The 27,754-nt window shown below is 33.3% G+C and overlaps 1 protein-coding gene across 4 annotated transcripts in view; it reads right to left on the bottom strand.

The window, feature by feature from the left end:
• Positions 1-27,754, bottom strand: part of LOC111502962 (uncharacterized) — a 493,652-nt gene that overhangs the window by 231,873 nt on the left and 234,025 nt on the right. For 2 of the 4 annotated variants that reach the window (XM_074183432.1, XM_074183433.1), the window contains one exon: positions 16,194-16,322. In XM_074183432.1, the coding sequence (XP_074039533.1) occupies positions 16,194-16,322 (129 nt within the window). Of the gene's footprint in view, positions 1-16,193; positions 16,327-27,754 lie in introns of all 4 variants that reach the window. The other 2 variants (XM_074183430.1, XM_074183431.1) reach the window with 1 other exon arrangement.

Genomic DNA, 27,754 nt, shown 5'->3' with positions numbered 1-27,754 from the left:
GAGGCTGCTTGAATGCTATTCAGCAGGAAATTATCCCGCCAAGGGAGATATACCAGGCGGCGAGAGAAATCTCGGCCGCGCCCTATTCAACATACAGATCTACATATTCAGACAAATCATGACGAAAGAGTCAGGGATTCAAATTCAAATAACTAGGAAATTAGTGAGTCAGAATCAATTCTTTATTTTTTTATAACTGTCTCTCAGGATAACCACGTGGGTTAAATTGAATAAAACTGAATCAATTAAAATGGATGATGATAGTGATATTCAATATCCTTTAAAAAACTATGATCATCGAATATTTGTTCAATTTCTGTCATCGCTATCATGCAAATGAAATTCTTCAAATTGAACATTTAATATTTTTATCATTTGCTGATATGCCAATATGTATTGATATTTGAAGCATAAAAATGACTACATATAATACCCCAAAATAAACTCCTAACAGATGACGGTCGTTAACACATAATATATAAGCTATTTCATAAGAAATCAAAATAATTGGTTTCTTTGTATTTTTGAAATGGTAATGTTACATATGGCCTTGAAATAACGGTATTTTGAATCACCATTAACTTTGAATATTTACTTATTTATTTGTAATGATATGGTAATAAAAAAATCGTTCATAACATTTTGAATACATCAGTAAGTACACAGGCTTTTCATCAACTAGAAAAATTCGCATTTTCATCAGTTCAGAAAATACCATGGGATATGTGATATACAAGGTGCAACAAAGAACAAAGGTTTACATTCTATGGAAAGTATAAAAGGAAAATTGATTTTTTACAATATCTCATGAACTAATTAACATTTTGCGATGGAAACGGATCCATGGCTTGCTTATCGTTAGAGCTTTTTTTCATATACTACCACGAAATATGTTTAGCCCATACAAACTTCAGGAGGGTATTGAACCCCTAAAACATCCAAACTTTTCTATGCATAAAATTGAATTAATATTGTGACACCATTGGTTTAATACATCATTTTTCGAAAACCCAGTTTTTATCGAGATGTGGTTTCTTTTTCGTTATTCTTCAAAAATACTTCAGTTGAACGTTCAGCACTTATAGTTTCTACGGATGAATAACAAACAGTTGCTTTGAAAATCACATACAGTAGAATCCGGATATAACGACCTTCAAAGGACCGGATATACTATGTCGTACTAACCGGACGACGCACAATTCTGTGGTAGTAAATTGTACATTTGTTCATTAGTCTTTCATTTAGCTGTTCGGATTGCTGATCGATGAGTGAATAAAACATTTTATGAAATCACATATGCTTCATTTTAATAGTTCTTAAATATCCTAACGTACAAACATATGTACAAAGTCTGTTATTTGAGTTTTTTTTTGACAAACTTCTGTTCGGTAGTATAATTTCGCGACATCATTGTTTTCATAATATTATCATCCAAGTTAGTCTGAACAAACACATTGAGCATTTCCGCAGCTTTCAGGGCTTCAGACACACTCAAGGTTTGATAAATCTCTTCTGGTGCGGCATCATCACCGTCATTATCTTTGCTATTCGCGTCGTTGGCGTTTTTACGAAAATGTTATTTCAAAGCTCGAATAATCTCTTGGTCCATGGGTTGCAACACTGATGTCGTGTTTGGAGGCAAAAACACCAGCGTTATGGTTTTCAAGTCTGTAATATAGGAATGTGTTCTTGTAGCAGAAGTCCATTAAGGGGTATTCTCCGGTCGCGCTGAAACTTGAACCACTGTAACAATGCCTTATCCAACTGCTCATGAGTAAGAGTCCTTACACGTTTACATTTCAAAAATTGGCATTAAACAGCGATTCGATCTTATCTTTATTCTTTTTAATTGTGGATATTGTAGAATGGGATACGCCAAACTCCTTTGCGAGGCTGCATTTGATTCACCGGCTTCTAATCGGTGTAATATTGAACTTTTTTTCTTCAATTGCAAAACACTTTCGCTTCACAGAATTCATTGTGTTGAACTTTATGGACTTACAACAAGTGACAAAGACTTCATACTGGAACCTCTGGCGTAAAATCAATCTATTACCTATCTAGTACCTATCAATAGAGGTTCCTAAGAATACTACCTGTTAGTAGTACCTATAATAGAGGTTCCCAAAAATACTACCTGTTAGTAGTACCTATCAATAGACGAACCTAAGAAGAGGGAGTGCCCCCCTATTGGTGCATAGATTGTGTAAACAAAACATTGCGCGACGTTTTAACCGGATGTGGTATCATGAAAAACGGTCGCTATAAGCGGTTGGTCGCCTAAACCGGAGTCGCACTAAAGGGTATATTTGCTCAATAACTAAATATGAAACTAAACTTAAGTAAACACTATCGTCGCTGTAAACGGATAGTCGTTATAAGTGGAGTCGTTATAAGCGGAGTCGTTATATATGAATTCTACTGTACTATTATTTGTGATACCATTGGTTGAGATCTGGACTTCTGGCTTCCCAAGAAATAGGTGCATCAAGGCCTCTTCCAATCCAACGTACAGGGCAGACTGAAAAGATATTCCCTAACTTCGTTATTGAATTGCGCTGGAGCTCCATCTTGTAAATATTACATGTTTTGCCTTATTCGTAAATTTACCTGTCCCAAGTATTCTGATCAATCATTTTGTAAGAACTGTTAGTTAATTTGCATTGTTTAACTCATTTTGAAAAAATATTGGTTTCAATAATTAATTATTCACAATGCCTGCCCAACTGTTGACTTCAGGAGTCTTTTTGTGACGAGCCTTTTTTTTGCGTGAGGGTTTCCTTAGCCCATATGTGAGCGTTATGGTATTTGTAATTTCAATTCTTTCGAAGGTAACTTCATCGGTGATTGAAATACGATTATTGAAACTGATATTTAAATTTTTGCGAAACCATCGTGTGGAGCAGCTATTACTAATTGAGCAGCTATTACTAATTGAACAGCTATTACTCTTCTACTGATTTCAGGGCTTTCTTCAACAAATTCTGAAATACCCTCATCGTTTGAATCCAGAATGCCAGAATTACAGATAATTATCTGAAACCTTGTTTCAGACTGACCAAACTGACCCAGAATCAACTGCATATCATTGTAACAGAAACTTTTTTTTCTCAACACTATTTTGTTTGTTGTGTTCAACAGCCAACTGATGATTTTTTTAAAAATAATGAAAAAGAGTCTGCATATTGATGAAAAGTGTCTTTTCGAAAAAGTGCTCGAATAAAAAAATTTCCACAATTGATATATTAAACGAATTTTGTCACAATATTCAATTCTAACGCATAGAAAAGTTTGGGTGGTTTTAGCGGTTTGATACCCCCCAAAAATTTTTATAGGCTGAACAGATTTCATGGTTTTATATGAAAAAAAAATGCTTTCACGATACAGCGGCCATGGATCCATTTTCGTCACAAAATGTTGAACAGTTCATGAAAAATTGTAAAAAATCGATTGTCATTTCGACTGTGACTTTTTTACCAAAACAAACGCTATTCATATTACAATCATGAATTCATAATTTACAAAAAATGATCGAAATGATTGGTCTTTTTTATATTACTAAAATGATGTCTCCAAACTGGACTTGGAATAACGTTATTTTAAAATACCAATAACTCTCCAAATATATGTTGATTTTCAGTTTGCCATAATACAAAATGAAATATTATATTTTTTTCATTCATCAGTGAAAATACAAAATTTTCGTTGATTAAAGAAGTACGTGTTTTCATCAGCTTGAAAAAAATGATTTGATATGAGACATAATATTTAGGAAGTTTATTCAATCTCTTCCTATTTCAATCGTGAACACGTTAACATAATTTATAAATCATTTCTATGATCATCTCATCTCACACGTAATTACTTATAACTATTTTCATCTATTCACAGACGTCTCCTCCTTGAAAAGGTCATAAACGGAAAAACGTTCTGAGAATTCTTTTTTCTGTGTCTGTGTTTCATCCATCTCATAAAAATTGCCAACAGTTGACCAGTTCTATTATTATTTAACCAAACACTATAAGTTATTAATCATACAAATGGAAACAAAACAATAAGGAATATTGCTGGAGTTTTTTCCTCGACACGCGTTTCGATCACCAAGTGATCATCTTCAAGAGAAAGATCAAACTTATCATACTTACAAAGCTGTCGCTATTTATACCATAGATGCCTGCTCCAGGTACCTGCGTCTTGAATGTCTTTAATTAATTTTACACTGTGTTCTTATGTAATAATCAGGTAAATCTAATGTAGTTGAAATATTATAGGCAACATGTGAAATTGATTTTAGCTTATAATATTTCAATTTTCAGATTTACCTGACTATTACATAAGGACATATTGTAAAATTTATTTAAGACAAGTAGATAAGGTAAATTGTGAAATTAATTTGAGACACTCAAGGTATAGGTACATGGAACAGGTATCCATGGTATTGATAGGGATATCTTTGTAAGTATATTTAATTTAATATTCCTCTTGAAGATGATCACTTGGTGATCGAAACACGTGTCGAGATTTTAAAATAACGGTTTAGTGTTAGGAAAAAACTCCAGTAATACTCATTACTACACCTAAGGTTCCAAACAGTGCATGACAAAACAATGAAGTTTGACGAAATTATTCAAGACATGAAGATGGTAACCAATCATACTAGATATAGTAAAGAAGATGACGAGTATGATTTTTTGTGGAACCTGAAGTGATGACGTTTTCTAAAAAAAAATAATTATAGTTTAAAAAACTAAAAAACACGCTCTTAAAGAACATCGAACTGAAAAGTTGAAAATATTATTTTTTAAATAAGCTTAAAACAATAACGAACGAAGAATATTAGTACTATTGTGAAAAAAGCGACGGGTGCTTGATATACAACAAATATGGCACAAGGCGCCCACGCTTTTTTCACAATAATACTAGTATTTTTTGTTCGTTCTTGTTTTAAGCTCATTTAAAAAAATATTTTTAACTTTTTAGTTCGATTTTCTTTAAAAGCGTGTTTTTTAGTTTTTTTAAACTATATTTTTTTTTCATTATTTTAGTTTCGTATGCTATAAAATCGTGTTTTTTTAGTCTTTTTAAACCAGCGGCGGCTCGTCAGAGGAGGCAAGGGAGACTCAGCCTCCCCATAAAATTTGAGGCTATTCATCGCAATAAATTGAAAGATATTGACAAATAATTATGATTATTTTTTTTTAAATGCTTGGTTATCATTACTTTTCCATTAATTTTTAATATAAATACATAATATGCCCGAAAAAACACTATCACTCACTACGTAGTACGTACCACACTGTATCCTGCATCACTGTATTCTCAAACGCACCGCCCATGAATGAATAACGAATAAACAGTCAACCCGAAATAATAAATGCCATACGTTGCAAGGGAGCCAAGCCTCCGACCGCTTTAAAAAACACAGGCTCCACGAAACCGATCCAACCAGCGACATACGTCTCGATTTGTAATTTCAGTTGCAGAAATTATAGCGTTAGAGGAGGCTAGCTTCCGATTGGTCGGCGTTAGTGTACGACTGCCTTTGTTTTTTATTTAATTATTCGGAGGGGATGCCGTGACGGACCGGGACTAAAAAATATTTCGGTAAGTCGTTTTAGTGTTTCTTGATAGTATTTGTTATTTGTGTACAAAACAGGCAGTATTGTATTATATTAGTGCTTTTTGGTAATATTTTTAATATGTTTTTGAAGTGTTTTCTTTCAATTTCGAAGTGTTTTCAGGTTTTAACCTTTCAGTAAATTTATTTTTTCATTTATCACGGATAAGTTGGACGAAATTAAAAAATCTGACCATATAGTCGATTGGTTGCTGACAAAGAATTTTAAGTCTTTATCTAATAATAATAAATTTTACATTATTAAAACTCTTGGAAGGCCTCAACCAAATTTGATTTCAATTAAAACGTCAGATAATCGACAAAATCGAGGATTCAATATTAGTTGGTAAGATAAATGCGATTGGTTAACCGGCTCCATTAAATGAGAACAACTTTTTTGTTGGCCCTGTGTTTTATTTTCCGTACAAACAGAATACCAAACGTGGTCTAAAATAGGATACTCCGATTTAAAAAATTTACCTCGTTGTACAGAAAGATTTTCGTCTTGTAGATTAAAATTGTTTAGGAAACAAAATATGGCAACAGCTTCAGATACAGCTCAAAAAGAGGCCATAATTTCTTTTAATAATCAGGATACGGAAAATCGGTTGAATTTAAGAAGACTTATCGATATTACGATTTATTTGGGTTCCCAAGAATTAGCTATTCGTGGACACGATGAAACCGAAGATTCGATTAATCGCGGCAATTACAAGGAACTTTTAATGTTATGGGGCAAATATGATTCACAATTTGGCACTTTTTTAAGCGTTAGCGTTTTTCGTGCATCTCAAAAACCATCCAAAATAAGCTTATTATAGATAGTGTGGCATATATTATTAAGGAAAATATAAGCAAGGAGATTGAAAGTGTTTCTTTTTCTGAATGGGAAATTGATGAAACTATCTACATTACCTGTACATCACAACTTTCAATCGTTTTTAGATATGTCAAAGATGGTAATGAGGTAGAACGTTTTATGAGTTTTCATGATGTTTCATCTGGGCGCACAGCAAAAGTTAATTGCGCAAACCTATAATGGGGCTGCGGTCATGGCCGGCCATTTAAATTGTTTACAAACTAAAATAAAGTCCATAGCTCCTCATGCACTTTTTACGCATTGTCATGCTCATGCCCTAACTTTAGTATCAAGCAAAGCGTGCAACAACATAACAATTTTCGTGCCTCCGGCGGACTTTTCTGTGTGTATACAGCGTTACTCACGGTCGATGGTAGGTTAGACGTTTCTGAAAAACGCAAAGTATGATTTTTCTGAAAATTTCACCTCTCACATTTCCTTACCTGTTCTATCGATCTAAAATATTTGCAGCATTGCGGCGTTGCCACTTCCATCAAAAAGTCCTAGCAACTTTATTTTTTTAAATGGAACACCCCATATATTAATACATTTTTGGAATCGCTCTGGTATTTTAATACTTTTTTGTGAATAATGTCCTATACCTATCTCTATCTGTTTTCGAGATGTCCTATTAACGTTTTGGCATATTTTTATACATATCCAGAAGCTTCCATTCGCAGTGCAGGAAAAGATTTAGGTGTATCACATGCTTCAGTACAACGGATTTAGAAAAATCACGGAATGCATCTGTATAAATTTACCAAAAATTAAGCTCTAAAAGCAGAAGACTTCGAACGTAGAATTCATTTTTGTGAATCCCTTTTGATTCATACACAGGAAGATCAGGAATTTTTGTTAAACATAATTTGGAGCGATGAATCAAAATTAACGAGGGATGGTATTTTCAATAGAAGGAATAAACATTTTTGGGCTGATCATACTCCTCATGTTACAAAAGAAATGGGTTTTCAAGAAGAATTTGACCTGAATGTTTTCTGTATTCTGAAGAACAATAAAATTAGCTTTTTTATTTATGAAGACACACTGAATGCAGAGAGATATCTCCAAATATAAGGACGACTGTAACCGATTTCCTTGAAAATTTGCCTCTAGAGGAATATAGAAATTCGTAGTTTCAACTGGACGGAGCGCCAGGGGATTGGCCACCGAGATCACCCGATCTCACGCCACTTGACTTTTTTTTATGGGGTGTTTTTCAAGAAAGGGTATACAGTACTCGAGTGCCTACCAAAGAAGAATTGCGACGGTGAATAGTGCGGTGTATTGAAGATCTGGATCCCCAGGATCTGGATCCCCAACCACAAGTCGCGTACAAAAAAACATTTTGAAGTGTTAAGAATGTAATGGACAACATTTTCAGCATTTATTGTGAAAATGTGATACTTTGTTTACAATTTTGTTATTTTGAATCATCCTATTCTGTTATTGTCTGTACTTTCACATGTTTTAGCCCACAAAATTTTACTTGCTACCTAGAAATGACTGATTTTTGGTACAGTTGTTCCCTGGAAACTTTGAGCCATAGTTAAGGAAATTATTTTGTAACCTTACAAACTTCCTCTCGTTCATTGGTGTTAATTCAGGATTAACACCATTCAGGATTAATACATTTGGTTGAATTTTTTACACGTTCTGACAATGATTTGATCACTTTGTTCATGTGTATAATCAATAATTTCATAAGAACTTCGTTTGAATAATCGATATTTGCATTCATTTTGGAAGATGATTCGAAACACCGTCGATAACTCTTTGTAAATTACTTATAAAAGTAACCGAACTGCTATAAGCTTGATAATTACACTGATACCTAAATCCAAATTCTAAAAAAAAATAATGTTTCTAGAAGAAGCGACTTTATTGAGAAAACTTGACGATTTAGGTATAGGGACATGGTATATCATCTTGAAGCATTTTTTACCATTTTTCAATTTACCGAGTAATATACAGAGAGTTTCATTTGAAATAATGAACTTTTGACTACTTTTATGCACAATGGAAATAATAGTAATTTCAGCACGCCCTGTATGATATGGAATCGATTTCTTGGTGTTATTTGAATATTTCAAGTTTACCCAAACTATCATCAACTTTTCATGATTTGAGAGTACTGATGTACTTAATTTTAATTATTAAGGCTATCTTTTGGACCATATTTAGCACAATTAATTTTTTATCTCGAAAACAGATAGAGATAGGTTTAGGACATTATCAACAAAAAAGTAATAAAATACCGGAGCGATTCCAAAAATGTATTAATATACGGGGTGTTCCATTTAAAAAAATAAAGTAACTAGGACTTTTTGATGGAAGTGGCAACGCCGCAATGCTGAAAATATTTTAGATCGATAGAACAGGTAAGGAATTGTGAGAGGTGAAATTTTCAGAAAAATCATGCTTTGCGTTTTCCAGAAACGTCTACCCTATATCATCGACCGTGAGTCACGCTATATAGTCTTTATGACTTTAGCCTCCCCTGTTCTCCAATGCACGAGCCGTCACTGTTTTGAACTGTATTTATTTTATCTTAAATTTGGGATCAATCAGCCGTATATTGTTTAGAAAAATGACCATGGATATTTCCGATTCCGGAGAGGGAGCCTGAAAATCAGCTACCAAGCCCTAGGCAGCAGGCGCGCGAACATGGGTTACAATTAAGGCAGCAGGCGCGCGTATTAATAAAAAAATACTATGCATTTAGAAACTTGAGTTTCTAACAAACTGACCATACCACACAGTCCCTTACGGCTCTGAGGAATGATTGATTCTCTTCAGCCACCTACGACTCTAAAGATTGTTTCTCCACAGCCCCTTACGACTGTGAGGAATATATCTGATAGACCAGAGCTTCGGAAAGGATACATCGAAATATGTCCCGTGGGGTCCAATAAAGTCATTGGACTTTATTGGAGCCCACTCTTGGACTTTACTCTTTCCAAATGAAGAAATACATACACACAATAGTCATATTCATCTTAATCAGGTAAAAAAATACATGTAAAGTGAGTACCAATTATATCAAGGAAGTTACGTACAGCCATCTGCCCGCGAATAGATCAAGCAATAATGTCGATAATTCTGTCAAATACAGATCCCGAGCGTTCAAACGGGAAGGAATATGAAATGAAAAGGAGAGTTACCAACAAAAAAACTGACGAACAACATACATACAGGTGAAGCTAATAAAAGCGTGTTAATGTTAATGAAAGCGTGTCAAAAATGCTTTTGCCTCACTTCCGTCTTCTAGATATGAAGCAGTAATGAAAACCAAAATATTAATTATGCATTCCTAGAATCACTAATTCAGATCCAAAAATTCACGTGATCAAAGTATGACCCACTTGGCTCACGGATCTCGATATTTCGCCAAGAACCAGGAAATCGTGGTGGCCGTAGACGAGGAGAACTCGCAAAGAAACGCGGCTAGTTCAATATCGTGGGAACCATCGCCTACTTGGTTGTTGTTTGCTGGCTGCCGGTGTTACGCACCACCTCGCCGTGCACCGGGTCGTGAGTAATGGCCCAAACGAACATTGTTCCTTGCCTAGTCATTAATCTATAAATAATAGCAGAGAGAAATAGATTGCCGGCTCGCAAATCTCGGCGGAGACTTCACGCTGTGAAAATGATATTAAAACACGCTGAGTGCCGAGATCAATAGGGTGCTGGGAGTGATATTGGCTGCAGGCGTATTTCCTAAGATATACAGGGCGTTTTTCACAAAGAAATGGGAGGCGCTCCGCTCCTTCAAATGATTATCACCGGTATTTCTAAGAGCTGTAAGTCTGACTAGTCAGTAATAATGAATATTAGAAAAGGAAGATATTAAAAATGATTTATAACAAAAAAAATACATACCCAACAAACGATTTATTCAATGAAACAAAAATTTTAGAGTTTCGAAAAAAATATGTGCATAATATAATCATGTATACTTACAACAACAAACATATTCTGCAACGAACAGAACACAGCTATGATACCCGCAGTAAAACTCAAAATATAGTACAAACAAATCTGGTTAAAAAAACAATAGGCCAAAGATCTTATGAATATCTAGCTGGTGAAATTTTTAATAAATTTACATTATTGACAGGAAACAGTACAAAAGAGTGGGAAATTCAAAATTTGTGTACCAAATTCCGGCAGAAGTTTTAAATTATTGTCAAATGGAAACAAAATGATATCTGTTAAATAAAATTGAAAGAGACTTCATAAACTTGTTGTGAATATTTAGAAATGATGAAAAGTTTGAATATTATTGTTGTAAACCATTTCCCTAGCTACGGACATCGGATGATGCTTGTGAAAAATTTTTATACTATGATGCACTGTTTGGAACCTTTGGTGTAGTAATGAATATTACTGGAGTTTTTCCCAACACCAAACCGTTATTTCTTACACCTCCACACGTGTTTCCATCCCAAGTGATCATCTTCAAAGAGAAAGATTGAAACTAGAAACTAATGCGAGCTAACCCTATTTATGCTATATAGGTATCCCATACAGATAAACCAGACAGGTATAACAACCTAAATTAATTTTACAATTTTGCCTTATCTATTATTTTACAATATATGTTTATATAAAACAATTTTCAGCTATATAAAAATTAATTTCACAATATTGCCTATCCAAATTTATTTTTGTAATGTGTCCTTATGTAGTAATCAGTAAACACAACAACATCATTTTATTTTAACAAGCTATATAGTATGCTCTTTGGTATAGGTCCGTCATCGTTATTCATAATATTATTGTGTTTATTTATTTCTAAACTCTCATAGGCATCTAGTTGCCTGTTGTTGTTAACTTATCCAACTAATCTTAATGAACTGAAGTCTATGGAATGGTTTTGTTGCAAAATATGATGGGCGACTGCTGATTTTTCAGGTCTTCCATATTTTAAGTGTGCTGTGTGTTCCTTATATCTTACTTTATTATATCTTTTTGTCTGTCCATAATATTTTGCTTCGCAGTCCTTACATTCAAATTCGTAAATTCCAGACTTTTCCGAATTCTTTTGGACTTCCCAAAAGGCTCTGTAGTGTATGACTTGTTTTAAAACCCACCTTCATACCTAGTTCCTTGAAAATCTTTTCAAAGTTCCTCGTATATCGGTGGTATGGAACTGAGATGTATTCATCTTGGTTTTTGTCCTTTCTGAAAGTCGAGATTTCGTTCATTCTTAACTTACACTTCAGGTTAAGAAAAAGAAGAAAGAAAGTTTAGGTTAAGAATGAACAAAATATCGACTTTCAGAAAGGACAAAAACTGAGATGAATACATCCCAGTTCCATACCACAAATATACGAGGAACTTCGTAAAGCTTTTTAAGGAACTATGTATGAAGGTGGTTTTTAAAACAAGTCAGACACTACAGAGCCTTTTGGGGAGTCCAAAAGACAAAGTCGAGAATTCGGAAAAGTCTGGAATTTACGAAATTGAATGTAAGGATTGCGATGCAAAATATTATGGACAGACAAAAAGATCTTTTAAAGTAAGATATAAGAAACACATAGCACACTCAAAATATGGAAGACTTGAAAAATCAGCAGTCGCCCATCATATTTTGCAACAAAACCATTCCATAGATATCAGTTCATTAAGATTAGTTAGACAAGTTAACAACAACAGGCAACTAGATGCCTATGAGAGTATAGAAATAAGTAAACACAATAATATTATGAATGACTATGACGGACCTATATCAAAGAGCATACTATATAGCTTGTTAAAATAAAATAATGTTGTTGGGTTTACTGATTACTACATAAGGACACATTGTAAAAATAAATTTGGATAAGCAATATTGTGAAATCAATTTTTATATAGCTGAAAATTGTTTTATATAAACATATATTGTGAAATAATAGATAAGGCAACATTGTAAAATTAATTTAGGTTGTTATTCTTATGGTTATGGGTGGTACGCCTGGATGGCTTACCTCTATGGGATACCTATATAGCATAAATAGGGTTAGCTCGCATTAGTTTCCAGTTTTAATCTTTCTCTTTGAAGATGATCACTTGGTGATCGAAACACGTGTCGAGGTGTTGAAAATAACGATTTGGTGTTGGGAAAAAACTCCAGTAATAAAAATTTTTATATTTAGATATAAGTGAGGTTAACTATCTATTAACATAACTGTTAAGTAAAGATGTATTTAAATTCAAGAACAACTAGCAAAATTGTAGAACAGAAAGTTTTTGAGATATTAAAGTTGAAAATCTGAAGTTATGAAAATTCATAGTTGGTAAATAAGGAAGGTGGAAGATTTTGAACGTTTTTATCAATAAGAAGATTTTTCTCAAGAAATTAAATAAAATTCAATAAAAAAGTTCGAAAATAATATATAATAATATTGAATAATAGTAATTGTATAATAAAAGCAACCTGTATAAGCCAGATCTAGTCCAAGTTCAGTGCTTGAAGCATTCTCAGCATATATTAATATTAACATATGTCACAAAAAGGATTTGGAGCTTTATAACTTCTATTTATTATATATGACTTTTCGACAGCTGGTCATGCTATCATCTTCAAGGCTTTTCTCAAACTGAACGTTTCATCCTCTTGTTTGTTCTTTTTTGCGGTCATAACGTCTTATTGGTACTGCAGGTACTGTAGGCAAATTTATCTGCATTTGGGTTACATCAGGTAATATCCTTTGTGTTGGATTTTCTTTAGGTTTACTGTTTCTATAAGTGTGTATCGTTTAGTGAAGTATATTGAATGTTAGGTCTTGTGTTTTGATTTGTATTTGTTCCTCGATAAGTGATTTATGACTATTAAGTTTATGGATGTTTAAGTTTTCCCAGATGTCCATACGGTTTCCTTTATTGACTTGTCCTATGAGTTTCATGTTCTCTGGTGGGGGAAAGTTATTTTTGTTCTGTATGGCGTGTGTTGCGAGAAAATCCAACACAAAGGATATTGAATGTCTTGATATAGAAATAGAAGTTAATAATCGGACATAGCAGTCAAGAAAGTGGCAAACCATAGACACGTGTTTCAGACTTTCAGCCCATCATCAATATGGTGCAGCCAAGTGTAAGGATGGGCAACACTTGGTTACCAAAAAAATAGAAATACAAATGCACGGAGCCACCAGCAGGAGCCAACCGCACATTTGTGGTTTCAGTTGATAGATCTTGTGTTTACAAGAAAACTATCAAAATCATCACGGAAGCAGCAATAGCTACCTGCGTAACATCCGGGTCCAGGAAATTATACAAATATGAAAGTTATTGAGTGTCTTGATATAGAAATATAAGTTAATAATCGGACATAGCACTCAAGAAAGTGGCAAGTGCAGAAAAAAAAAGTTTTTCTGGAAATGGTACACATTAATAATGATGATAAATCTATGAATAAAAGAACTGATTTAAACAATCTTAGTCAAATCTATACTTACATTCTCAAATGTCAAAAAGAAAAAATCAATAATCAAAATTTTCCTCCTCAAAATTATTGTCACTGTCAGTCACTTCCATCAAAAAAAGAAATGTTTCATGTTTTATAGAGATACTTATTTTCGTTCCCCATCTCACGTTAGTAAGTAATTCCGTTTGTGATATAAAACATATTTTTAATGAATATATTACAGTTGTCCTAAGGAAGGTGGTAAACACCACCGAAAGCTTGACAAAAACAAAGAGTTTTCTTTGAATAGCTCTCAAAACCTGACTGCTACCTCAAAATACTGTTCTTCATATAATATATCCAGTCACGAATTATCTGAACTGAACATTGACAACACGACGGCTCGCATTCTATTCGACACCGTAACATGACTTCAAATTTAATTTTATGACTCTTCAGCCAATTATAAAACTCGGTTAGTAAAAATCATCCAATACGAACCGCCAAATCTACAGTCCACGTGGACTATTCGACAGCGGCTTTATTTCTTTGTATTGGTTTTTGGCTTTTGAGCTCGCCGATAGCTTTAAATATGCACTATATCAGTTACTTCGACTATACCTGAAAGATATTCACTAAAATCTATATTCTGGAATGTTTGTGCGATGACACGCGTTATAATCTCAAAAATGTCCTTTCCGATTTGGGAGCTGTTTTCAATAATTTATTGTGGTAAGCTAAATTTTGGATATCTGATTTATTTCAATTCGTTTATGATAAAAAATGAGATGCTATTTTCTTTGAACCTTTATAAAAGGTTTGTTTCATTCTTGTAAAATAATTATACATGATAGATTTCCAATTACGTCCAGTGGTGAAGTAAAATTTAGTACATAAAATGAATATTATAATCTGTCACATTCTAAAAGTTTCGTACTGTATACTCAATTATGAAAATTTATGTTACATTTCAGAAATCATGTATTTTCAATACAACTTGCAACCAAAGTCGAATAAATGGAGATATACACATTGGGCTCTACATATGATAATAATAGCTTTAATAATAATAATAGCTTTATTGTCCAACAGTTACCCATTTACAGGGCAATATAAAATTTTATTCACAATACTTAACCATAAACGAAAAATAAAATGAACCAAAAAGAAAAACAAATTCTAATTACCTACTTCAAGTACACGTTAGCAATTCTAATAATGTTATGAAGGTTAGTGAAGAATAAATTACCATGGGCACAAATGCTACTGAAATTTGTGCTCATAACATATATTGGGGAATTGAGCATAATGTTAGTTCTTGCTCTGAGAGGTCTAAAAATGGACTGAGATCGGGAAGTTGGTCGTGGTACATTGAAGTTAATTTGTTCAAGAATTTAAGGACAGTCAACCCTCTCATTCACTAACTTGAATAAAAATATGAGCGACGCACATTTTTTTATGGTATCGCACATTTTCTGCGATACCAAACTAAAAAGTTCCAAACGTTCATATATGACATCACTGCTGATGCCTCTCTCAGGGTAAGAACCATCTATTCTAAAAATATCTTTGAACTCTCTCAATGGCTATGTTATGAATCTCATAGAATGGACTCCAGACGATACTTGCATATTCTATCTTCGAACGTATGTAGGTGAAATACAATAGCTTCATGGCTTTAATATTATGAAAGTTTCTGCAATTTCTAACAATGAAACCATAAGCTCTGAGAGATTCTGAAACTTTTTGTGAAATATGTCTACCAAATATTAATTTATGATCGGATATTACCCCTAGGTCTTTGATCTCATTACATCTCAGCAGATCTGAATCCTGTATTACATACGGGAATGTATAAACCTCTTTTTTTCGACTATAACTCACTACTTTACATTTCTCCACATTGAGTTTCAATTTATTATTGCTTGCATATCTTGCATATACAGTAGGTATTCAATCTCTGCCCTCTACATAATATGTCCCTTCACAAGAATTCTCTATAAGTCAATATATTTATTAGGTGCGAGTGTTGAGAGCTTTTTCGAATACCCAGTAAATGATAATTGTGACATCTTCGCTAATGAGTTCTTTTTTTTTTCGTCTGCCGATTTGATTCCAATCCGGCTATTTCATAATCATTTCGATTATTCCAGAAAAGGTGGAGACGGTGCTAGATACATCCAGAATGAAAGAATGAAATAGTGCAACGTAAGATGCCATTTGGAAAAAACGTTGCAGTTGGGGTTTCGATAGCAGTGAGTTACAGCTTCATTTGTTGGCCACATTTGGCAACAACGATAATACATTTCAGAATTCCCAATCTCACTCACCTGGTGGTTGTTGTATTTTGACAGCAGGTGGAGGATTTCTCAACCTCTGTGGTGGATATTTAGGTACTTGTAGAACTACTGGCGTTTTGATGCTTAAATCTACTGGTTCCATTTGAACTGGAGGTCCTTCTGCCTGCAACAAATGATTACATCAACATCTGTTATCTAAATTGGAAGGAGTATATCTCTAGGAGAGACTAAGCACTCAATTCATTCACGACTTTATGTCACGAATGAGTTGAATCTACTCATGTCATCGATGACATTTTGTAAAGACATTCATTGGTTTATTTGATTTAATCCTAGGCATAAGAATCTTGTTTGAATTGAGAGAGGTATATTTTCAGAGAAGAAAGGAACTAATTTCAAAACAAACTCTGTGCAAAAATGTGTAATTCATGGAAAGAAGTAAATTTCAGTAAGCTGGATAAACAAGCTTTCCCGAAACAACTACTTTCATATAAACATTGAATTGCACGAAAGAAAAAAGAAAGAAAAAGGAAAAATAAATTTTTTATGTACATTGAAATATACAAAAAAAAACGCTTTTTTCTATTTAGTTTGTACTGCCAACATTCCATTAATCTCTGTTTAAAGCGATCAATGAATTTGAAAATTTTGGGTGGATAGCTGGCACTCCAAGGGACTTTGGAGTTTTGTATTGAGAAAAAATGCTTTTTACATTTTATTTCACATTGGAAAATGTTTAAGTATTATCGAATGATTTAATTGCTTTCCACTTTCGAATTGAAATGTATGGGTTCCATTCTCATTCGTTTTTTTTAGTATACCTACCATCATCAACACTACAACAGAATTATTCAAATTGTAATTCGGGGTAATTTTTCTTCTTTGAAAAATGTAAAAAAAATTTGAAAGTAGTTTTTTGGTTTCATTATTATGAATCGTCAACAAAATATTTTACTATCAACTACCACCAAACCACCGTTTGTATTCAATCAATAGAAAATATTTATACATGTGGTACACTCAATAAAAGGAAATGTTTGATAGTAATAGAAATAATAATAAAAATGATAATGGTCTTTATTGGGTGGATATAACAACCAAGAAGCGATTCAAAACTGCAGTGTGGAACACTGCAGGTTTGTTCCACCACAAATATAGTGTAAATAGTCAGCTCGTAGACCTAGAGAACTATATTCAACATCGGACACTGTCAAATATAAGAAAACATCGGTAAGGCAGATTGGTTGCCGTTTATGGAAAAAAACATTGTAAAATATTTGAAAAATTAAGATCTTTTTTCTGACGGGACTCTATTCATTGAAGTGTTTGTAACGGTACCAATTTGTTCCACATGGTATAATTATTCGTAAACGTCAGAATAACAATTTTCAAGCACCCGTAGGTCCCTCTCTCCTTTTTCGTTTGTAAACTGGTGGGCCGTGAGATTACAGATTTGAACTATTGTTGTTTACTTTCATTAAATTAATAGACAGTACATTTCCAATTGTTATTGAAGTACTTTCAATGTAGATGGAGTGTGATGTACCACCCTGCTCCAATCTGTAAATATCCCTTTCAAACTCTTTTTAAGTATATTTCGGCATCCTATTGGCGAAATCTTACACATTTTAAGTTTTTTTGTAGAACCGATCCCTATGAAAATATATTTTCATACTTGCAACACACCTAGTAGTCAAGGTCATAATTAAAGATCAACTACCGTAGCCCTGAAGGAATGTTGATATGTCATTTCATATTATATTTTGAATATCTTAGCGGAATTGTCTCTGAGGGGAAATATTCCCCATAGTATTCATCCCTGCTTTTCCAATCGTTCAGTAGATTGTTCCAGTTTGGAAAATGCAATTAAATGATTTGGATATTCTGAAACAGCTCTATTCGATTGCCCATTGGTTCATCACACCTGTCCATGACGTATGGTCATGCGCTGGAATTCATATTATTCCGTTTCATTATGATTATCCTACGGATTCCATTTTTGAGGTTGCTTTGTGAATGTTCGAAGAAGACCCGCCTGGAAAATTTGTTTGTAGAAACATCTCTTTGAGGAAATCTAAAGCAAATGGAACTTCAAACGTTCAAGCCAGTCTCTATATACCTACACAGTAGGTTGAATGGACTGACGCCTATCAGAAAACAACTACTCCCCTGGCTAATACCACGAAGGGCGTTGGATTATATCAGACAGGCGTCAGTGCAGGAATTTTCACAGAAAATGTCCTGCATATGCAATTGGCAATACAACTGAAAGAGTCGACCTTCAATTATGGAACGGGCACACTTGCCCGTTGAAAGAGTTGAAGGTCGACTCTTTCAGTTGTATTGCCAATTGCATATGCAGGACATTTTCTGTGAAAATTCCTGCACTGACGCCTGTCTGATATAATCCAACGCCCTTCGTGGTATTAGCCAGGGGAGTAGTTGTTTTCTGATAGGCGTCAGTACATTAAACCTACTGTGTAGGTATATAGAGACTGGCTTGAACGTTTGAAGTTCCATTTGCTTTAGATTTGTTTACTGCCAGTCTTCAAGCATAGCCCATTGACTAATAAGAAAATCTCTTTAAGGATTATTTCTGAGGGTCTTCACTTAGTGAAAACAGTGCCTAGTTTTGCTTGCTTGGGTATAGCATTTGATGTAAATTGGCCTTTCACTCTCTTTGGAGGATAAAAGAACTTCACAATCTGTTATCGTTTCATAACTTTCTTCAGTTGGTGTTCACCATACAATCGGTTGATAATTTACTGGAAAAATTGAAGACATTGCCCAAAAGATCGTGGAATAAAATTCCGATTGGGATTTTTGGAAAACCCTTCCGAAACTTGAAGGGTTTTATGGGGCAGTGCGGAAGCTGCATTTTTCTTTCATTTGGAACATCCGTTAGCCGAATCTGAATGAGAGCTGTTCACTCAATAGTGGGAAAATTATAGAAGAAGTACTTTGTTTTTTTTCCCTGAATTCAGTGAAGTCAGGGGTTTCAGCCTTGAGTTTGGCACTTCAGGATATATCAAGCCACGCAAGTAGACAGTGAATGATTCGTCGTTTTTTTTTTTAAATATTTCTTTTCTCGCCACTTGCCATAATACCTCTATATATAGACGATATATTGTACAAAGGAGTAGAAATTAGTTTCATACTGATGATTTTATTTTATGTTTGACATATGTGATACGCGCCTTTCGCTCTGGATCCAAAGCTAGCGGCTGTTTAATTTTGGTGTTATTTATGGTTTCTTTTGGTTATTTTGAAACCTACATTAATTTCTACCACAATTGATTGTGACTAATAATATTTCAACTCCAAATACAAATTGTATGTACATAAATATTATTTATTGATATGAATTTATATACTCAAAAATAATATGATGTTTTCGTGAAGTATTCATAATAAACCAGATCATTACGTAATTTTTTTTTCCTTATTGATGATAATTCAGTCGATTATGCCAATTTTTTTTGTGACAGATGTGTTCAAGTTCATTTGGTAATTTAGGAACAGGGTTCAGACAAGCATTCGGAAGGGGTAAATTACCTGGCGCCCACAATTAAAATTTAACTTGCATATTTTCCCCCACTCACGTCTTCACTCAGTTAGCCGGAGCCGAATTCTTGGGCTGCCCAACTACCCAACACCGTAGCGTGATCGAGCGTTACATGTTCAGACACTTTCATTCATTCTAATCTTCAAATTGATATTCAATAATAAAGAAAAATATTTCATGTGATTTTCAAATCCAATGTGAATCGCGACTTTCGCACAGGCACCGCTCTAAGAGTGCCTTAAGGATTTTCTTATAGTGCTTGTGTTTTGTCCTTAAATACTGTCTTCAGCGGCGTTATGTCCATGTCCTAACTAGCGCGTTGTAAAGTTCCGAAAATTGCAGCTTTTTCATTGTAAATTTTCTCCTTTCCCACAAATAGTTTATTTTTATTTGTTATACAGTGTCACCATTAAAGTGCGCACCAAATGGGAAACTTTTTTTTCGAAAAGTTTCAATGAAGTTTAACTTCGGCACTTGTTTGTGCTTTAAATTTAATTTAAAATTATGCGGCCAACTGCGACCCACTGACGTTCAGTGTTTGTCAAATTCAACTTTTTTTTTAATTTGAAAAAGGGCATTTCTAGATCGAATTTAACAAAAAGTTACTTGGAAAAGTTGTGTCTACGGAAATTTTATATCCATATAAAATCCATATGCATTTTATGTAAATAGGATAAAGTTAACGTTTTGCATTTTTAGAGAGAAATTAAAAATTTGCTATAAAAATTTTAACATGACTGGTGCAAATTTTCAATCACTTGGCTATTTTCTTAAACAAACCTTTGATTTTGAAAAAGCAGAGGCAACTAAAAAAAATGCAAATAATTTCGATAGAACTATTATTATTATTATAAATTTTAAACAACAATAATATTATAGAAATCACAAATGGGTACAAAAAATTACTTATTGATCTAAATGAGGTTGTCAAACACTTATAGCCTACATTTCAGTATGTGTCCTCCACGTTCAATTCAAATTATGGTCCTTCTACTGACATCTGTAACTGCATTTTTAATAAATCGGGGATTTATATTTTCACAGCACTCGCGAATGGTATTTCACAGATGTTGTATGTCAGTAAATGGTCTACTTCGGTAAACTTTTTGTTTCAGGTAACCCCACAAGAAAAAGTCTAAAGACGTCAAGTCGGGTGATTTAGGCGGCCAATAATGTTCTCAGTTACGTCCAATAACTTTGCCCCTGAACATTTGTTGGAGGGACTGTTGTACAGCAACCGTATGATGTATTGGTGCGCCATCAAGCTGATACCATATGTCGTATTCAATATTTAAAGGCATATTATCTGAAACTTCACTAACCTCATTATTTAAAAGGTTGATATAACCGACGGATGATAAATTTTCCCTAAAGAAAAATGGCCCAATTAGTTGGTCGTTAAGTATCCCACACCATACATTAGTTTTAAAGGAATACTGATCACCACATTCAACTGTGAAATTGGGATTTTCTTGGGCCCGCCATCGGCAATTTTGAGAACTTACCGTTCCATTCGAAGAGAACGTTACCTCATCTGTCCATAAAATTTTACACGGAAACTTCACATTTTCTTCTTTCTCTCCTTGAAACCAGAATGAAAACCCCAAACGGACATCAAAATCTCGTTTTTTTAATGTGTTAATAAATTTTGGCTTGTAAGGCCAAAATTTATTCTTTAATAAAATTTGTGTAACTCTTTCTCTCTTGTAATTGATTTGCTACGGATCCTGGTTCTCTGAATTTCGACATTATCCTTGACACAGTAGTATGTTGAACATTTTTTCCTGGATGCCGTTATTTAAAAATGTTAGCTACTTGCCGGTATGGTGTATTCTCACCACATATCAAAACTATTTCTATTCTTTCCTGATGGGACAACATTATTGCAACAATAACTGTTATACAGGTATCCAAAAAAACGAGTGCGTCTCGGGACGCCCAACAGAAGTGATAACTTAAACTAATCTAAGTTAAACTATTTGATATTGAAATTGTTTACCTTGACCTTAGGTTATTTTTTAAATTTTATGTATATTATTATGCAAGGATAGGTTATTTATTATTGGAATCTTTTATTGGCTCTTTTGGGTATGTACTTATGTTATGGCTACCATAAACCAATTGTTACTTTTGTAGGATTAAATAATGATACTAATAATGTACATACACATGTGAATCACGTTTCACGCTATAAAAACTGTTACGTGCTTGCTGGTTAGATTTCAGACAATACTGTCAACAATACATGTTTCCGCTCCGTCTGTCCGACAGAGAGAAGGAGCCTGCCTTTCGCTGACGTATACGTGAGAATAAGAAAAGCTATACCAATAATAATAATAATTATTCAGTTGTATCATGTATAGATGACACTGAGTATGTCAAAACGTGAACAAATACAAAATTAAAAATCCAAACTCCGTGCACTTAGAGGCACAATATACAATTTACATACATAATATGATATAATATATAATAGTCAAAGCCTAAAATAATCTGCTATTTATGCAACAGCATCGTTATTGGAATCGGTTTGAAATGTTGGACATGTACATAACATATAATAGTCAAAACCAAAAATAATATGTTTTTTATGTAACAGCATCGTTATTAAAATCTTCCTAAAGTGTTACACATGCACAGGATCATAAGTTATCATCCATATATTATTTGAGAGAATAATGGGATTCATCCAGGAGCAACTCTTCTATTTGATAGTTATAATGTTTGAGAGCCAGATATTTATTGTATTTGGAAGTTGATTGTACAATTTAATGGCCATAAGCCTGGGACATGATTCAGATACAACTAATCTGTGTTGGCACTTCCAACTGTAGGGAATTTCTAGTATTATAATTCTTATTGCCATTAAGAGTAAAAAAACTGGCTATATGCGATTTTACATAATATATATAAAAATATATACCTACTTGTAAAACTCAATATTCTAAGATTTTGGAAGATGAGTTTGCAACTTGTCCTTCTAGTAACTCCTGCTGTGTACTTTATGATTCTTTTTTGAATTTTGAGAATTCTGGAACAATCACTAGATGCTCCTTAAGCTATAATACCATAGGAAATGTTACAATGAAGGTATGCATAGTAGTACATTAATAATAGTGATCTATTTACATTCCAGCGTAGTTGTTGAGTACGATAAGATATTGAGGATATCTTTTTACAAATCGTATCAATATGCTTGTTCCATTTGAGATTTTCTGTTATCTTCAAAACCGAAAATTTTATTTCCTCTTGTTGTTGAACTGATAGATTAATTGACGTTACTAGTAAATTGTGATCTGGAGTGCTTCTTGAATGATTAAAACGTAAAAGCATAGTTTTTCTTTCATTTAACAAAAGACCATTGTCTGAGAACCACTTTTGGTTCTTTTTATTTCATCAGATGTTTTATTAACTGCGACTTTAATATTTTCCTGAGTTATCAATAAAGATGTGTCATCAGCGTACATAACGAACTGATCACTATAAAAATCATTTACATATATTATATGTAAGTGTGGACCTAATATAGATCCCTGAGGAACCCCGAGGAAACAATTTTTTGATTCTGATTCATTTCTGTTAACCTCTACATAGTATTATCTACCCTCTTAGTAACTTTCAAACTATTTGTGTGTTATTTTCCTGATTCCATACATTTCAAGCTTTGTTAGGAAAATTTTGTGATCTACCAGATCAAATGTCTTACTTAAGTCTATGAAAATTTCTAGCGCCTTTTTACCTGCATCCAACTCCCTGTACACGTTGTTGAGGAACTGTGTAATCGCGTGAATTGTGGACAATCCCTTGCGAAAACCAAACTGTTTCACATTAAATAGACCACATTTATTAAAAAACATCATTAGGCTTGAAACATATTTTTCATATACCTACTTTTGAGAATGGGCTAATGAGGGAAATTGGTCTAAAATTTTGTATGTCAGTGTCATTTCCCTTTTTATGAATTGGCACAATTTTCGAAATCTTCAGGAACTCAGGAAAAATCCCCTCTTCCAAGAGGCGGTTGATAAAGTAGGTAAGAGGTTCAGCTATGAAATTTATGCATTTTTTTCAGTATATTCGTACTTATTCCGTCGTCACCGGTGGAATTGGAGTATTCGTAAGTCAGCCTGGTATTTTCGTGATGTGATTTAATATTGATACCCAATATCTGGCAAAACTTATGGTCACTTATGTTACTAGTAAAGTTTTTGCAGTTGTAAATCAACACAAATGTTGTCTAAACAATTTTTACCACGAGTTGGAGTATGAATTTTAGGGATCAAACAAAATGGTGCCGTTAGGCGTTAGGTAACGAAGCGGTTAACCCTCCCATAAGAAGTTATCACTTCAAAAATGAAAATGCGTATAGTAAAATTTCTACATAAGTCACATAAATGAAACATACACTGAAAACTGGAATGTCAAAGTATAGGTGGATTATGAGGTTTTTAATACGCGTAATTATTCGAGCACGGCAGCGCAGTCAATGCGCTCAAAAGAGAGGAAGTGCTCTTTTTTCATTGGTATGCTTTGAAGTCGTCACGTATCATTACTACAGAAATTCAAATTGAATTCAATAATTTGAAAATGGTTGAATTCTTCATATGAGTTCATTATACCTCTCTCCATCGAGATATTAATTATTTCAATCACAGTTATTCCTGAATGAGAATTACTTCTAAATGAGTTCTAACATTCATTACTCAAATATGATGATGAAACAATTTTCACCAAAGCCGTGTTTCGCTACAGAACAGCTTCCTCAGTCGAACTGGTACAGCAGACTATTATGTATCTGTATGTAACTGTATTGTATATAGCAGTATCTAGTAACATAAAAGAATTAGGTACCTGCTATCTAATGGTGATTCTAGGTTAACAGACATATTTCAAGAAATAGTAATTACCATATAATATTATTTCTAGGTAAGTAGATACAATTCCATTGATAAAAATTACAACAAATTGAAAGAAAAACCACCTGTTGCTCCTTGAAGACGACCATGTTGAAATATCAAATTTTGAGGTTGACATATGACATGTAATTGATTCGTACATGTGTAATCCCAGCCAATGACAAAGTTCAAGTTTTTTTGACGGCCAACAAATATATGATTTGTAACCCGAACCATTGCCCTGTTGCCAAATAATAATTTTAGTCAATACACCTTTGTTATGTTGTGTCCATAAGGTTATGATCCCGCCGCCAAACCTCATGTGTTGTTGACAGATCTCCTTTTATAGATCTGATACGTTTCCTTGTTCATATTGTAAAATCCCTGATAATTATCATACAGATTGTTGAACGCTTGGAATCTGTGTTATAAGAGTAGGAACACTGTTTTGGCCTGCTGCAAGTTATTCCAATATTTCGATATAATTTATATCATCTTCAAGGAAAAGCTACAAAAGGTGTATGATGATAGTACATTGTTATTGAATTAAAGGTTCAACTTTTTGGTGAGGATGGCCGTGTCGAAAAGAATGTTATATTTGAAAAATAAAACAAACAAGTCACTACATTGAAAGAGGTTGACTCCTCACTGATGTAAAAACGATTATTTGAATTTACTCAATAAAATCGTTTTCGTTTTGAAATTGTAATTTACCGGTAAAAGCCAAAGAGAGATACAAAGAACAATTGACACTGACAACTGTCATGTGATTTAGTTTGAAAAAGATGTTTGTTTGTAAACACTGAAACTATGGCACAATTGAGAACAGTGTTGGTGCAAGTGTGATCAGGGTCATCTGCTGTTATATAAGCCTATGAATGAATGAACCCAATGTCAAATGCATCAATTTTGAATTTAATTGTTTGAAAAATACACTTATTATTTTTGTGAAGAAACTCAACGTGTTATTGATAAATTGATGAATGTAGACGTTACAGAAATGAAACTTTCTATGCAGTAACTAACGTTACTGCAGTTTCGTCCTATACGAAAATTTTCAAACTTATACAATATCTAGTAGAAAGGCATATATTTCACTGAGGTGATCAATGATTGATCTTCTATTAAGGCAGATATTTGATTGTAATATAAATGATATTTCCAAAAACAATCTTTTAGATGCATTTCTTTCCATCGCTAAAATTATAGTTGAATTATAGTCCATTTTATGACCGTCTTTAGAAACATGATTACTGAGAGCACATCTCTCAGGATGTAATCTACAATCACTTTTATGTGAATTGAGTCTATCTTTGAATAATCTTGACGTTTGACCAATATATTCATTACTAGAGTTCAAACATGGTATGGAATGGATTAATTGATATTGGAAATTCATAGAAGTTTCATCCATTAGTTTTGAAAACAATTTATTGATGGCTAATATGGTTCTGAAAGCTATTTTTACATTTACATTTTTGAAAATTCTGCATAACTTTGGTGTCATATCATTGATATATAGTAAAAAAGAGAAAAGTATAGGAACTGGAGGTGGATTAATCCCAATTGTGATATTCTCAGGTTGTGAAGGATTTCTATGCAAATGGTTGATATTATTGACTTGAACGTCATTGGTTGACGTACTGAATTAGATCTTCTTTGGGAGAGGATCTGGTTACGGGTTATTGATAAATGATTGAAAAAGTATATTTAAGTTTTTTTAATGAAAAGATGGATCGGAAATCTGCAGAAAACGATTTTTCATTTGCTCGAGACCAAGTTAATTTTGGTCGACTGCTTATGGTATAACCGATAGCTCAGGAACCTACCAGAACTGATTTGGTTGCGATACCACTCTATGGATTGAATTGATGGCTGTATTGATACTATTTATGAATTATTTCTAAGATCCAATTAATCTGCCTCTTCCTGTCTATTAGTCGCAATATGATGACATTCAGTTCAAAATGATGAACAAATTCGATGAAGATATCAAGTGTTTGCTTATCAGGTGAAACCTCAAAAGACTAAAATTATAATGTATCGAAAACTGTGGCTTCACTATCGAAAGTATATTTTCAAACTGATACAGAACTTGTTTGAATGTATGACGGCTTTTTTGTGATGATAATCATTCATTTGCAGACAGTTATTGTTTGGTAGTATTTATTTTATTATAAGAATAAAGTTGTGGAGAATTCAAATGGAACTCGATATTTTTACTGTGTTCTGTGTTTTATGACATCTGAAATTGATGTAATCTACATAGCAATATTTTTCCGCAGATTTAATAAGGATTTGATTTGAATTCATATATTTTTCAATTACATTTTTCCCAAAGTTTTTTATACGGTTCTTCGAATTTTTTTAATTGGATTGATTCATTAACATAGTATTCATATGACATACAGTATTATGATTGAATGATGTTTCATTATTCAAACAATTTTGACACATGAGATCTCTGAAAATTAAACAAATATTGCCTCCAATTGTATCATACTATCTTATTGGGTGACAACGTTTTATTTTTCAGAATTTAAACAAATCAAATACTCATGGTAAAATGAGAAACTTCCAAAAATATTTGCCTTAAATCCGTTCAATTTTTCACCGCATTTTTCCTGATCGTTCACCAACAAATTCAGTCAATGTTTCCATTCAGTTCAGTTTTCATCAGACCAGGCACCTTTTGGTTCGGAAGATGAATGTTGCAAGGAATGACTATCCCCAGTCCGAAATAATGAACTCTTGACTGTCAGATTTTATGCTTCAATCTCCATTTCATATCAGTATCCATATAACGTAATTAACAATCATCTTAACTGAATTAATTGACAATATACTCATGATGAAAAAATTACTTACACATGTCCTGCTTAGTCGAACATCATTATAACTATTATCATATGTCAATTTTATTCAATTCTATGGCAACAATATTTTTCGTAAAATTTTCTTATAAACATTTGTACATGTTATTGTATTTTTGACGCCATAGCGATCTTTTCCTTATGGAAAAAGCTCAATGTTTATACATATAATTTCCATGATTTTGTCAAAACGACGTTTTCATTTTTTATCCCGAACAAAATTTGATGCAAAAATTCTTTCAGTTCCCACTTATGTCA

The sequence above is a fragment of the Leptinotarsa decemlineata genome, unplaced genomic scaffold (genome assembly GCF_025532065.1).
Source record: "Leptinotarsa decemlineata unplaced genomic scaffold, Ldec_3_MD MMD2_tig00026340_RagTag_RagTag, whole genome shotgun sequence".
Classification (NCBI taxonomy): Eukaryota; Metazoa; Arthropoda; class Insecta; order Coleoptera; family Chrysomelidae; genus Leptinotarsa; species Leptinotarsa decemlineata.
The sequence above is the reverse complement of the archived record's forward strand: the minus strand, read 5'-3'. Positions and strand labels throughout refer to the sequence as shown.